At 42.9% G+C, this 15,305-nt stretch overlaps 1 protein-coding gene across 17 annotated transcripts in view; it reads right to left on the bottom strand.

Annotated features, from left to right (window-relative positions):
* The window catches only part of CADPS (calcium dependent secretion activator), a 457,537-nt gene extending 447,446 nt beyond the window's left edge, over window positions 1-10,091 (bottom strand). For 15 of the 17 annotated variants that reach the window (XM_036331681.1, XM_036331692.1, XM_036331691.1 and 12 more), the window contains exon 1: window positions 9,521-9,961. In XM_036331681.1, the coding sequence (XP_036187574.1) occupies window positions 9,521-9,961 (441 nt within the window). Of the gene's footprint in view, window positions 1-9,520 lie in introns of all 17 variants that reach the window. The other 2 variants (XM_036331698.1, XM_036331680.1) reach the window with 1 other exon arrangement.
* Between the last annotated feature and the right edge of the window lie 5,214 nt (window positions 10,092-15,305).

The raw sequence follows: 15,305 nt of genomic DNA, 5'->3' as shown, positions 1-15,305 counted from the left end.
CTGGAGATGTGCCCGCAACCAAGGTACATGCCCTTGACGGGAATCGAACCTGGGACCTTTCAGTCCGCAGGCCGATGCTCTATCCACTGAGCCAAACCTGTCAGGGCAAGTCATTTTTCTTTAATAGAGGCGGATTGTATTTATGACTCCTTCACTTCCTCTCCTGGAATCTCCCCTGGGAAATAAAGCAGCAGAGTTTAAACAGTTGGAATGTTTACAAGCACCTACTATGTGCCAGGCACTGTTTGGGGAGATGAGGAATCAAGAAGTAATAAAGTGTGGTCCATGTCTGTGAGGTTGTTACAGTCGCGGAAGAGATGAATCCACACAAAAGGGTAGTTAATTACAGTGTACAGGATGTACAGTGTACAGTGTAACATGGGCATGAACCAGGGAGTTATGGGAACTTTTAGTCCAATATAAAGATTTGGTAAGGTTTTTGAAGGAGATTATACCTGAGTTAATTAAAGGACACACAAGAGCAAGGCAGGTGAAGAAGGTGAGAAAAGGTACTGTAGTATAAAATAGCATTGGGGCATTGATGGACAAAAATGCAAGAAGACTATTTCAACTGTTGCTGATAACATTTGCTCAACATTTACCCCATATTAAGGACTTGTTAAGCAATTAACATGCTTTTTTTCTTGTGACACTCAACATTATTTCCCCCCATTTTACAGGTCGGGAAACTAAGACTTGAAGAGATTGGAAAATATGTCCAAGGTCACATAGCCTCCAGGTCACAAAACTGACCAGGGATTTGCACCAGAGACTGCAGAGTTAGTGAAATGTCTCAACAAAAGAAGAATAGGGGTGCATTGTACCTTCTACCTTATTTGTTCATAGCCAATGCTATAATCATATCCACTGCCTTGTATGTCTGCTTATTATAGCAATAATAATGATGATTACAATGGTGGCGGCAGTAATAAACAAGGCTCGCTATGGTCCGTAGGCCACATATATTACACGTTTTAATCCTTTCACCAATAAAAATAAAACAGCATTGTGCATACCAACTTAGCAATAACAACACATAACATTTACCGCATGCCAGATATTGCTTTAAGAGCTTTACTGTATTATCTTACTGAATTTTCACAAGTACCCGGTGATGAAGACACCACTACTATCTCCATTTTATTGAGTAAACTGAGTCCTAGAGAGGGTAAGTTGGCCAGTATCACACAGCCAGTTAGGATAGCCAAGAAGCAAGCCTAGGCATTTGAGTTTCACAGTCTATGCTCTTAGCTACTGTTCTTCACTGTCCATTGTCTGTCAAAAACAATGATCAGAACTCAACCCATTGACCAACCTCATTCCCCTTTCTTCACCTGCTATTGACAGAGAAGTAATCCTATCACATGCTTGGACTGAGAAGTGAAAAAGTAACAAAGTAATTCTGATCATAAGCTCTCTGATTCTGCAGAAATGATAAATCTGATCCTAACATGGAAACTGTTGCCAGAAACAGGAACATAGAGTTCCAAATTCCAGTTTCTTTTTTTGGATGCCTTATAGGTGCCAAGGTCAGACTGTCAATATCTGTGCAGCAGTGGCGAGAAGAGATGTTGGCAAGAACCAGATAGTCCTAGCATCTATCTATCTATCTATCTATCATCTATCTATCTATCTATCTATCTATCTATCTATCTATCTATCTATCTATCTATCCATCCATCCATCCATCTATGTGGTATCCCTCTTAGAACAAGCATAGTTTTAGTTAAAAATGATCAACTTGCCATTATTTAAGTAATGTCTTGGTAATCTTATTTCTATTGCTTTTTGCAAACTCATAAAAGCTTAGGCCCAGCTTTGCTACATCTTCCAGTTATAAGAGTAGCCAGAAATACAGATTTTTAAAATGTGAAATATTTTAATAGTTTTAAATTCCAAGAACTAATTTTAAAAATTAAAAAATTCATTGTAGCCCTAACCAGTTTGGCTCAGTGGATAGAGCATCAGCCTGCAGACTGAAAGGTCCCAGGTTCGATTCCAGTCAAGGGCATATACCTTGGTTGCAGGTACATCCCCAGTAGGGAGTGTGCAAGAGGCAGCTGATAAGTGTTTCTCTCTCGTCAATGTTTCTAACTCTCTCTCCCCCTTCCTCTCTGTAAAAAAATCAATAAAATAAAAAAAATAAATTCATTGTACAAAAACAAAATACAATTGTGGGTCACTTTCAGGCCACAGGCCACAGCTTACAATCTTTCATTTAGTCTGTGGTCTTATAACTTTTTAAGGTCTCACCTCCTTGTCTGAAAATTCAGATAGTTGGACAAAGGGAACTCTAACTTTATTTCTAACCCCCCTCAGATTCTTTGAAGACACTGCCTTATTTTGTAATGTAAAAACATACCAAATACAAGTTTGAATGAAATTATAAGTCTTGGTAATAAATAACCTCATTATCCAGAAAAAAAATGATCAGTTTTTATATATAAAGGGGACATTAGATAATATCTGAAGCTTCTCCATCCCTCAATTCTACATGACACATGACACCAGAGACAGAAGATGACTCGCCTACAATCAAGTTGCAGAGTTTGAGCTCAGACACAGGTTTTAACATATATCATTTTCCATCATCAGCCAGCTTTCTTTTTCTGTTGAAGAAGTAATTTGAACTCCTAGATCCAGCCATTCCGGCAGACACCTCTGTACTGGATTTTCTAATTACATGCACTAATAAATCTGTCCCCTTCCCATTATTTTCTTCTTGATTTAACCATTTGAGTTAGGTTTTTGTCACTTGGAGCTAAAAGAGTCAGACTAATAGTGTCCCACAAGCAACGACTCCTTTCCATACTTCTGCTATCTCATGCTCTTCTCCAGACTGGAATACCTGTCCTTCCTTATGCTTACAAGTCATACAAATTCTTTAAGATCTAACTTCCTCAATTAATATGTTCCTACTATTAAATCCAACCTTGTGTGTGCATGCATATCTCTCCACTACTTTTGCATTGTCATCAGCATCTTAATTAAACACTTTCTTATTATCAACTTATTTGACAATGTATATATGTTATCTTCCAAACTAGAACATAGATTCCCAATTCAGATGCATATCTCACAGGTATCTTCTAGTTCAGCCACCAAGCCTGGGAGAGTGCTTAGTGCAAGGAAAACATGTACTTAAAACTTAGTTCTAAGTTAATAGAACTCTCCTGGTCATCCCAGCTTAAGTTGTAAAAACACCTAGCCCCAAGTCACAAGTACCGAGTACATTTTCATGGCTAGCCTATTATTGTGTACTAGAGGCCCAACGCACGAAATTCGTGCATGGGTAGGGTCCCTAGGCCTGGCCGGCGATCAGGGCCAATCTGCGGGGCAACTGGCGGGGCGACTGGCCAGGGAAGGGGACCCCGCCAGCACCTGCCTTGGCTGGCCTGGGGCCTGCAGGCTGGGGGCAGCTCCTGCAGTGAGCATCTGCCCCCTGGTGGTCAGTGAGCATCATACTGGTTGTTCCACCAGTTGTTCCCCCGTTTGGTTAATTTGCATATTAGGCTTTTATTATATAGGATTAAATTTGCCTTTAGAGGGGAAAGATCTCTGAATCATTTGACTTTTACCACTTTACACAGTAAAATCCTTCTGGAATAAAATATTTAATTTCCTTTGTTCTTCAGTCTAGTTTTTAGAGAAGCAGACGGCTATTCCAAATGTGTAATGAGGCAAGAACCTCTCTTATTACTTTTGCAGTGTTTCGCACCTTCAGACTGCCTCTGCTGCTACCAGTGCATAACGGTTCCTGCCTATTGCACCAAGGAGGTGTGCGGGGCAGGGTTGCCAAAAAGCATATTTAAAGAATGCATCTTTTCCTTGATGAAGAGAGAAACATGTAATTATTTTAAAAGTAATCTGGTTTAATAGTTACTTCGTTTTCTCAAAATTAAAATATTTATTTTCTGAAATGCAAATCATATATTGCACTGACTAAGCAACCCTTAAGAATTCTGAGTAGTGGAGCTAATCCAAATGCCTCAAAACATATCTGAATGGATGAATCACTAGTATTGACTTAAAATACAATATGATCATGTTGACCAATGGCACCCTAATAAACTTAATTTTAAAAAAACTATATATATATATATCCTATCTAATAAAGAGGGAATATGCTAATTGACCCTCATGCTGTCGCAAAGATGGTAGCACCCACAGCCAATGAGGGAATATGCTAATTGACTGCCATGCCCTCAAATATGGCAGCGCCCACAGTCACACGATGGCCAGCAGGGGAGGGCAGTTAGGGACGACCAGGCCAGCAGGGGAGGGTAGTTGCGGGGGGGGGGGGGATAGGCCAGCTGGGGAGGGCAGTTGGGGGCAACTAGGCCGGCAGGGGAGCAGTTTAGGCATCAATCAGGCTGGCAGGGGAGTGGTTAGGGGGTGATCAGGCTGGCAGGCAGAAGTGGTTAGGGGCAATCAGGCAGTCAGGCAGGAGAGTGGTTGGGAGCCAGCGGTCTCGGATTGTGAGAGGGATGCCTAAACCAGCAGTCGGACATCCCCTGAGGGGTCCCAGATTGGAGAGGATGCAGTCTGGGCTGAGGGACATCCCCCCCCCTCAGTGCACAAATTTTATGCACCAGGCCTCTAATATATATATATAGTTAACTAGCAGTAGGTCTTAAATTTTATGAAAGGTATAGGCTCTTGAGTCATGACCAACTAACAATGTCAAGTAAGTGAATAAAGATGAATTTCTATGGCTAACAGTGAGTCAATATTAGTCATACTTTCATGGCAAGATATAAGTTGAATTACATGGAAGTGAGTAGCTTGAACTTACTACTCACCTGGTTGAAAGTCCTCCTAAGTGATATGGGAGTTCATATATAACAGGCACAATTTTAGGGTTGCCTCTTTTTCTCAGCACATACATACATACACACACAGGCACACGTACACAAACCTACACATGCACACAATATTCATTTTGGACATTTGTAATCCAGACATTATAAATAATTCCTATCCACTTTTTAAAAAGTGGGTTATGTCCTTCTAAACAGTACACAACTGCTTACAGTGCCTTCTTTTACATTCCCTTGGTAATATCTATAGTAGCTACTTCACAGGAGGCAGCCGCCCATCACCACCACTACAGAATTTGCAAACATATGGTGTCACTTTGCCATGCCAACTTCTAGGTAGTCACTCTGCATTTTGACAAAAGAAGAAAGCTAAGTACAGAACTGTCTTTCAGACATCATTTATGAGCTCCTGAAACATGGTACACTGTGCCAGTATGATGGTCAGGTTTTGATTTTGGTCATAAATTATCACTACCAACATGTTATATTTAGATTCACAGCAGTACCAGAAAAATACACCTATAAATAATACACTATGTCTTCACATAGTCCACTTAAAGCCTCATCTTTTAACTGGGACAATTGTTGGAATGCCCAGGAACTCTTTTTTTCCAGTAAAAGTAAAACCAAAGTAATTAACTATCAGAATTATCCAGCAACGGCACCTTCGGCCTCTGCTCCTTCCCTGTTGGTCTTCTGAGCTAAAATACTTTTTTTTTTTTCAGCTGGAACCACATAGAAAGACTGTGAACACTCTGGCACTCAGATGTATCAGCTCACATGTCTCTCCTTCATATCTTTATGAGGTTAGTGCCTAAATGTATATATTGCCCACGTACGCCCCCCTTGTCTGCAGTTTAGCTACCTGTGGTCAACCATGCTCCAAAAATATTAAATGGAAAATTCCAGAAATAAATAATTCATGTTTTAAATCATGTGCCTTTCTGAGTTAGCATGTTGACTTCATGCCACCCCCTTCCATCCCTTGTAAATCGCCCCTTGTCCGGCGTGTCCAGGCTGTATATGCCACCTCTCCATTAGTCATTTAGTAGTGCCTAGGTTATCAGACTGACAGTCACGGTATCACAGTGCTTACGTTCAAGTAATACTTTTACTTAATAATGACCCCAAAGCCATTTGCATAACTTAAAATTGTTCTACTTTATTTTTATTTATTGCTGTTAATCTTTACTGTGCCTAACTTATAAATTAAATTTTACCATAGGAATGTATGTATAGGAAAAACAAATTACATATAGGGTTTGGTACCATAAATGGTTTCAGGCGTCCCCTGGAAGCTTGGAACTTGTGTTGTGGATCAGAGAGGATCACCGGACTTGATAGATGCCGTAAGGGATGCAGGCCTCTCTCAACTCAAACAGAAATAACCCTGGGTAAGAAGTACACTTATGTCCTCAGGATGCTAGGGTTCTGTTTTTCACTTTAGAATATCTCTGGCCGGTGTTGCTCATTAAAAAGATAGGATTTGGAATCAGAATGCCCTGTGCTTCAGTCCCCACTCTTTCACCTATTTGCACAGTGCTTTAGGAAAATTACAAAACCTCTCTGAGTCTGTTTTCCTTCTAAAAATGAGCATGGCTACCCTTATGCTGTTAGGGTTATTAGGAGAATTTAAAATGACTTCAGCACAGAAAAGGAAATTTAGGTAAAAATTAAGAAGAGCGGACTAAACTATATATTTTAGTTAATAGTAAGTATCAATATGGTTCTTTATTGTAACAGATGTACCATATTACAGAAAGATGTCAAAAATGGGGAGAAACTAGGTGAGGGGTATATCAGAACTTTCTGTACCATTTTCTCAATTTTTAAGTAAATCTAAAACTTCTAAAAAAAATGCAGTCTATTTTAAATATGATCTAAGTGAAGTGCCCTGCACGTAGTAGGTGCTTGGGAAGTGGTTGCCAGTATCATAAATACAGACTCTTTGGTTTTGCAATGTGTACCATACGCAGTATAATATGATCTTATTTTTATCCTCAGCTTTTTGAGATAATTGACATATAACACTGTCTAAGTTGAAGGCACATAGTATGATGATTTGATACGATCTCTTCTTTTCCCCAATTCAGCAACTCTTTTTCACAGGCAGTTTTCTTTCTCTCCCTCCATGTCACTCTGTTCTCTTTCTCTACATCATTCTTCATAGCTATTTCTAGTTCATCCATGTCCAGTCTACTGCAAACTCATAATTAGTTTACAACTTGTTTATATTTCTCCAAGACTAATTTCAGTTCATCAATCTTATCTGTTGGCTTGGAATTTTACCACAGTAATTATGCCAATTTTTTAGTTACTTTCAATGATGGGTCATTTTAAAAATTTTTAAATATTTTTTTAATTGATTTTAGAGAGAAAGGGAGCAGGATAGAGAGATGGAAACATGGTTGAGAGAGAAACATCAATCACCTGCCTCCCCTAAGTCCCCTACTGGAGAATCAAGCCTGCAACATGGGCATGTGCCCTGACCAAGAGTCAAACTGGGGACCTCCTGGTTCATGGGTCAACGTTCAACCACTGAGCACCACTGGCTGGCGTCCTTTTTTTATTATTATTTCATTCAAAGTTCCAAGCTTTCTACTGGGAGAAAAAAATGGCAACACATCCTATTCCAGAAAGACTCTAGCAATGGAAAAGTTTGGCTTTTCTTGTAATAAGAAGATAGATACCCAGCTTCCTAAGTCAGCCAACAGTCCTGAGGCAGCTTTGCTAGGATGTGTATCAGCACTAATTTGTTGCAATAACTAAAAATAGTTTGACCAAATACCAGTGTTACCAATCCGTTTTGTGGTCTCTCTGATGTTAAGGTCATGTGTAAAAACAAAACCCACTGCTCCTCAAAAGCACAGCTTTGAATGGATTCAGATAAAAGGTACAATCAGATGAGAAGACTCCAGCCTCCTGATAATCTTTCCCCGGTGGCTGACTGCTGTTTAGAACTGGGTCTCTGGGAGAACAGATTTCTCTCCTTCCAGTGCTGGATGTCAGCATCTATTTAAAGGACAGCCCGAGAGCCTTTTGGTTGATAAAGGGAAGTTTGTTTCTTATTTTTTCTGTAAATCACAACAGTTTTCTTTGCCAAATAACCAGGACATCTTTGGTTGTTGTTGGTGATTTATTAATGGGATAGATTTTAAAGAGGGCGTTTCCCCTGCTATAAAGACAGTTACCATAATAATTCCAAACTGAAACCTGAAATATCAGGCCCCATGTGTGGACCTATCACCCCATGTTAAAAGAATATCCAAGAAACTTTGACTGTTCTGAGGATACTTTTGCTCTACTGTAGTCCAAAATACCGGTGGAAAAAGCAAGGAGCTAGTGATGGGGGCGAAGAATGGAGTGTGTAGTCCACCTGCTATTTCTCAACCAGGAAATGAGTTTTATTTTTAATGAAACTGGTAGGCAAGCTTGAGCTAGCTGAAATAAATCATCAGTGCTGGCGGGTGTGTGTACATATGTAAGCAAAGCAAACAGAAACCTGGGCTCACTCAAGATAAGGGTGGATAAATATAGGAAAACCTCAGACTCTACTACAGCAACATAAAATTCAGCGTTAACTGGCAGCAACCAGAAATTCACTATTTTAAGAAACTGGTCTCACAACCTCGATGGGGCTGGAGCTGGCTGCGCACACCGCCCCCGGGGCCCTCACTGGCTGCTCTGATAGCTCACGTGCTGCACATTCACGGAGGGAGGAGACAAAACACATCCCTGACTTTCTTCACTGACTCGCTCCACCTGAGTACTGACCCCTTCCCTCCCTTCTTGCCCCTCCTCCTGCAGGCGCCACCCCCCTCCTTTCTCTGGCTGGAGAACAACAGATAGAAATAGGCGCTTTTTTCACATCAAAGGCGGCCCGCAGCCTTGCCCCAGACACAGAAAGCTTCTCAAGCTCATAATTGCGAGGCTTTTTGCTGAGCATCGAGGGCCTCGGAAAGCCAGAAGGTCGCGGCGAAGTCACCTTGGGAGGAAAAGAGGGTCATAGGGAGGAAGGTAGAAGGCCTGACCCGGGCAGAAGGACCACAGAGGGTGCCCTGCTTTGGGGTTAGTGAGGAAGAAGACGGGAGATCGGAGGGCACCCCGGGAAGCGGTGCCCCACGGCCCTTAGGCGACCCCAGTCGCGATCTGCTGACCCGGTGGAGGGAGGAGGGTGCCCTTCCCGGTGAGACTGGAAGCTTCGCCTTCCGAGCTGGCTTCCTCTCGCCGGGCCCGGCGGTAGCTCTCTGCTTCCGAGAGCCAAGCGCTGCACAGAGGCGCTCGGCTGGCTCCACTCGGGCGCCCCCACCTGCCGGGTGCCCCCAACGGGCGAGCGCACGCCCAGGAGGGCGGGCCTGGAGCGGAGAGCCGCCGCCCGCCGGGGAGAGCCGGGAGCCCGCGAGCCAGCCAGGCCTCTGTGGGCGCCGCAGGCTGCAAGTCACTCCCAGCGCCTCCCCGGCCACGGAGCAGGACCTGCCAGGCTCGCATCCCGCGCTCCCGGGGAGGCCCGGAGCGCGGCGCTGCACCCCAGGCCCCTCCGGGGTCCCGGCCGCGGAAAGGGGGCCTCGCAGCCCCTTCCCCAGCGCGCGGTCTCCACCCCGGCTCCTCCCCGCCCGCTGCGCCGCCAGCTCCCATTGTTCGCCCCGCCCGCCCGCCCGGCCACTTCCCGGCGCGGCTGCTGGGCCTCCGGGCGCACCTACCTTCTGCTGCCGGCGAGCCATGTCGGTGGGCTGCTTGGCGTTGAAGGGGTAGGCGATGCAGCGCATCACGAACACGTAGAGCTGCAGCCGCTTCTTCCTCTCTTCTTCCTCCTTCTGCAGCCGCTCCAACTCCTCCTTCTCCTTCTCGCTCACCACCGACGGGCTGGGGCTGGAGGGCCGGCCGCCGCCGGCGCGGCTGCTGGGCTGCAGCCCCCCGGCCCCGCCGCCGCTGCTCGCGCCGCTGCCCCCGCCGCCGGCGCCCATCCCGGCCCCGGCGCCCGCACCGCCGCCGCCCCCCAGCCCGGCGCCGCCGCCCGAGCCCTCGCTGGTGCGGCTGGGAGACAGGCGCGCGCCGGACGCGGCCGAGCCCAGCACCTCCTTGCCGCTCTCCTCCTCCACGATCTCATCCGATTCCTCTTCGCTGGACGAAGGGTCCAGCATGGTGCCGCCTGGAGAGGGGGTCCCTGGAGCCCCGACTTGGGGTGCAAAAGATGGGGGGCGCTGGAGGCAGCCGGGGGTCGGCTCTCCCGGATGGGCGCTTCTCCCCAAATCAGGGAGCGAGCGCCCTACAGCTCAGCCTCGGCCGCCGCGACTGCTTCCTTCGCCCGGCGATCCGGAGCTGCGCTCTAACCCAGGAGCGCGAGGGGAGGAAGGGAAGAGAGAGGTGCGTCCGTGGGCCCGCGGTGGGCAAAGGGGACAGTCACTGGCCAGCCCGGAGCCCGCAGCCGGATGCCATCTGCAGCCGCTGAAGGAGGCGCCTGCAGAAAAGATGCCGAGTGTTGCAAGCTGTCGATGCAGCCAAGAGCCGAAGAGGCAACTTGCCGATTGGGGAGGGAGCGGCGCTTACGTGTTTATTGGCTTAACTCTCCAGTGTCCGTGGCGGAAAGGGTGGCTGCAGAGGGCTGGAGGCGGAGAGCGCAAGCGACCCCAGAGTCTCAGAGCTTCAGCACTGACCCTAACGCTCTCCTACCCTCTTCTCCCCCTTCCTTTTGTGGGCCATTTCCTCCTTGATCCTCAGCTCTCACTGCTTCGACCTCTCTCCCCCTCCCGCGGACAAAAGTTCTTGGGGGAGGAAGAAATGCGCTACCCAGTGATGACTTGTTGGCGAGGAGGCTAAATCCAGAGCTCTCACTAAGAGAAAGCCAGCGAGATGCCGTATGGTAAAGAGTCTACCTCCTTTCCCGTCTTCTTCGCACCTGGGGCGTGGGCAGCGTATGGGTCCCACCTGTGTAAACTCGGACTCCAGCAATTTGCTTTGCATACGCCCACTCTCGTTAAAATAACAGTGATCAGAGGAGAGCGGATCTGTGTATCGGCCTTGCAGCTCAACTCATTTAAGTAGAATCCCCGTCTTGCCTAACCCGAAAAAAGCTATGATGAACATCCTTCATTTCCAAGAACTGGGAACACTTTCTTGCCGTGATGAGCCAAGCAGAGAAAGAGAAGGGTTTCTGGTTGCTCAGCCCTTTCTCCATTCTAGCTCGCTGGAGGATCTGGGTAGAGGCCTGGGGACCCCGAGATTAGACAAAGTCCCCTCCCTCAAAAAAAGAAAGAGAACTCGTTGGCATCAACATCTAATATGATGACTCTGTCGCACTGTCTTCATCCCTGGCTCCCAGTTATCTATTAATTCAAAAGCAGCAGATGGTGCCTTCCTCCTTGTGCTCCTTCCTCTCTGAGGCCAATAAATCCGCCGAGAGCGGAGCTGGCCAGCGTGCTGAATCTAATCAGCGACCCGCAGATGGATTGAAAACAAACCAACACTCCCCACCCTTGGATCTTAAGCTATCTAGACTAGAGACTTCTCTCCATCCCCCTCCTTCCACCCCATGGGCTATATTTATGTATTTTCTAATGATCTAATTATTCGTAGGTACTGATGGGAGTTGTTGTAAATGTGTAGTGGGAATTTAAAGTTTACATCACATCTGTCTTTATGTGCCTTCAAATGCTTCACGAGTCCGCTAGAGGCTTTGATATTCAAGTGAAGCGCCCTAACTAGTCTCTTTGAGAACTAAAAATAAACCTAAGTTTCCACTTAACCCTAACCACCCCTGTTTGGTTTTTTAAGTTAAGTAATATATTTGACGTTACCACCATACTCTCTTCAAGGGCATAACTTTTGTGGTCATCATTCATTCTCTACCAATTTAAAATAAATAATCCAGTGACGTGGAAATGGTTACAATTGGCAGTCTTCACGTTATAATAATTTTAAAGACATAAAAGATGTTCAAAGTATGTTGTACTGGTTCCCCTGGAACAGAAAATGTAGCAAGCCAAACAACTGAGCAATAACTTTTTTTTCAGCACTTTTTATGGGGTGAACATTGTTCTAGGCACTTAGGGTGGACGCAATATTTAGAAGACATTGTCTTAGAGTCTATAATCTCCTTTAGGAGACACAACATAAACAGGTGAAAAAACTGATAGCACATACTTCAAGGCAACATACCAACAAACCCAAGTTAGTACACTGCTAAAAGCTTGCATGGACAAAGTAACTGAGAATGAAACAGAATCGCCGAAACCGGTTTGGCTCAGTGGATAGAGCGTCGGCCTGCGGACTGAAAGGTCCCAGGTTCGATTCCGGTCAAGGGCATGTACCTGGGTTGCGGGCACATCCCCAATAGGAGATGTGCAGGAGGCAGCTGATCGATGTTTCTCTCTCATCGATGTTTCTAACTCTCTCTATCTCTCTCCCTTCCTCTCTGTAAAAAATCAATAAAATATATTTAAAAAAAAAAAAAGAAACAGAATCACATATTTCTCAAAAAAGAGAGCTACATTTTAAAGGAAGGAACCATATGCATGGATGGTGCAAAGGGAAGATATTACAAATGGGAAAAGTGATTTGCAAAGCCATAGTGATAGAACAAGGGACCCAATGAGGTACAAATTGTTATGGAGATGGGGTGTGGGCAGGTAAGGGGGAAACAAAGAAGAAGAAAAAAAAAAACTGAAATAATAACCCATTTGGCCAAAAGGAGGGATCATGTTTAAGACACAAATGAATTTAGTTAGATAGGAAGCATGTGATGATTTGTGGAAGGGGTGCTCTTGAAGGTCAGAAAAAGGCCATTTATCAAACATATCTTTTTTAGACACAGATAGAGAGTGATCATGACTTCTGTCTTCAGAACCATTTGGAACTTCTTAAATGCTATAATAAGGTTTTGTTGTGTGATTATATATATAGATAGATAGATTTCAGAGAGGAAGGGAGAGGGAGAAAGAGAGAGAAAATCAATGATGAGAGAGAATCATTGATAAGCTGCCTCCTGCATGCCCCACATTGGGGATCCAGCCTGCAACCCAGGCATGTGCCCTGACTGGGAATGGAACTGTGACCTCCTGGTTCATAGGCCGATGCTCAACCACTGAGCCACATCTGCCGACTGGATGAGTTTATATTTTTACAAGTTCCTTTAGATTTGTGGGGTTTTTTTGCCTATTAAACTAATTAAAATATAATCTCTGTATCTACCTTTGTTAGTCATATAAATCTCTGCTTTGGTTATTAAATATAACATAAACTAGACAAATATAATGCTCTTTAATAAAACGTTATATTTGTCTATGTTATATTTAATATATTCAAATAGACATTAAATATTCAAATAGACATTAACATATTGTAAAATAAATACTTTTATAATTTTTAATGTCTATTTGATGTCTATTAAAATGTATATCCTTTCAAAGATACTTTTACATTTACAAGTTAATGTTCTTGGAGCTATCATAACCCTTTTCTACCACTGAAGATCATATATACCAAGCAGGACTCAGGCATCTAACCAAGAAATACGGCTTTCCTAGATTCAAATTCTGATAAACAAGAAAGAAAATAACCCCAGAACACATTCAAAGTCTTTTAACATCTACCTTTTGTTAACATCCATATTCTTATTTTAGAAAAATACAATTCTACCAAAGATTCCAATATGCACAAGTATTTATATCCTCAAATAAGCTCTTTTATGTCTGCATGTTTGACCCCACCTCCTCCAGTTCTGCTTGGAATAACTTGAATAACCTCAAGGTGATGGAATAAATTTTAGTCAGCCATCTGGAGACCATATCATGAAAGTAGTAGTTATAGCATTGCTTTTTTAATCCCACCAACTAGGAGCAAAGTCTAGAGGAAATGGAAATAAGACACTAAACCAAGGTTTTCTAATCTAGACCTAGATTATCACCATTCTCCTCTGAAGTGTTTGATGTGATTATGTAAAAGACCACAAGTATGAGGGGATGTCTAACTCTTTGGCAATTGATAGACACTTTGGTGAAAAACAATCACATCTTTACATTACTCATATAACATGGTTCAGTGAAATAAAACTGAGTTTAATGCCTATTTTAATGTTTTTGTGTGTTTGTTACTAAAAGAGTTTGGCCAAGTGAAATTTTTTTAGTCTCACAATAAAGTTTATGTTATCTAGAGGGTAATAATCTCATCCAATCAATATTTTATTTATAATTTAAAGAATAACTCACAAGCACCAAAATGGTAATTTGAACCTTATGGTATGCCTATGTTGGTTAAATTCTTGGTCTCTCAATCCCAATAGCAGAGTTATTCTGAGAAAATTATTTAATGACTTAGATATAAATTCCTCATGTAAAATAAGGGATAATAGTATTTACTATGGGATGACATGAAAATTAAATTAAATGTTATATTAAAAATATGTTTCAACAGATTTTAGGCTTAAATATTTTTTTCAACTAGTAGAAGAGGAACTTGTAATAAGTGAGATGACCAAAATTGGACATAATTAATTGAATGGAAAAGCAACATTCAAAAAATTAAGTCCCGGCTGGGTGGATCAGTTGGTTGGAGCATCATCCCATCCATCAAAGAAAAAAGGTTGCTGGTGTGATTCCCTGCCAGGGAATCAACTAATCACTAATTGATGTATCTCTTTCAGATCAATATTTCTCTTTCTCTCTCTATCAATAAAATATATTTGGGTGAAGATAAAAAATTAAAACTTTAAAATTTAAAAAAATCAAATAATCTAGAAATAGATTCCTGAGTAAAACAATGTTCACTTGCTAATTTATTTAATTGATCTTGTCTTATTTTAGATAGTATTTTCAGGGACTTAGAAGGTGGTTTATTTGTTTTTGAAATGTTCTCTTCATCATTACTCTATCATCTGGTGATGCTTGCTGATGTGAAAGGAATTGGGTTAGGATGGAATTAAAGGATAATCATAAAACTAAAAATAATAAAATCAAGTCACACAAAAATATCTTTCACTGCAAGCAGTAAGACATGCTTTGGAATAATAAATAATGATAATTACAGAAATTGGTCTTGGAAAACCACCTTATTAAGGTTTTCCTAGTTAAGAAGATATAAAAGAGCCTTGGCAGAATAGCTCAGTTGGTTAGAACGTCATCCCTATACATCAAGGTTGTGGGGTTCGATCTCGGGTCAAGGCACATACAAGAATCAACCAATGAATGCATACATGAGTGGAACAACAAATTGATGTTTCTCTCTCACGTGTGCGCTCTCCCTCAAAAATCAATTTAAAAAGATAAAAAGGAAAAATGGAACAATGTATTTTACAATAAATATTTAACTTGAATTCTGAAAATCAACTATTCACAAGGGTAACCAAATTTCTTGCCTACACAATTTATTTGAATAGAAGTGAGTAGCTAGATGTGGTATACATTGAAATCCATACCCAAATAGCTATTCCCACATGATAATATATTAGGTAAATGCTTTGCTTACCCCAATTCTTCAGTTTGGCTTACCTGA

The sequence above is a fragment of the Myotis myotis genome, unplaced genomic scaffold, assembly GCF_014108235.1.
Source record: "Myotis myotis isolate mMyoMyo1 unplaced genomic scaffold, mMyoMyo1.p scaffold_m19_p_13, whole genome shotgun sequence".
NCBI classification, from domain to species: Eukaryota; Metazoa; Chordata; class Mammalia; order Chiroptera; family Vespertilionidae; genus Myotis; species Myotis myotis.
The sequence above is the reverse complement of the archived record's forward strand: the minus strand, read 5'-3'. Positions and strand labels throughout refer to the sequence as shown.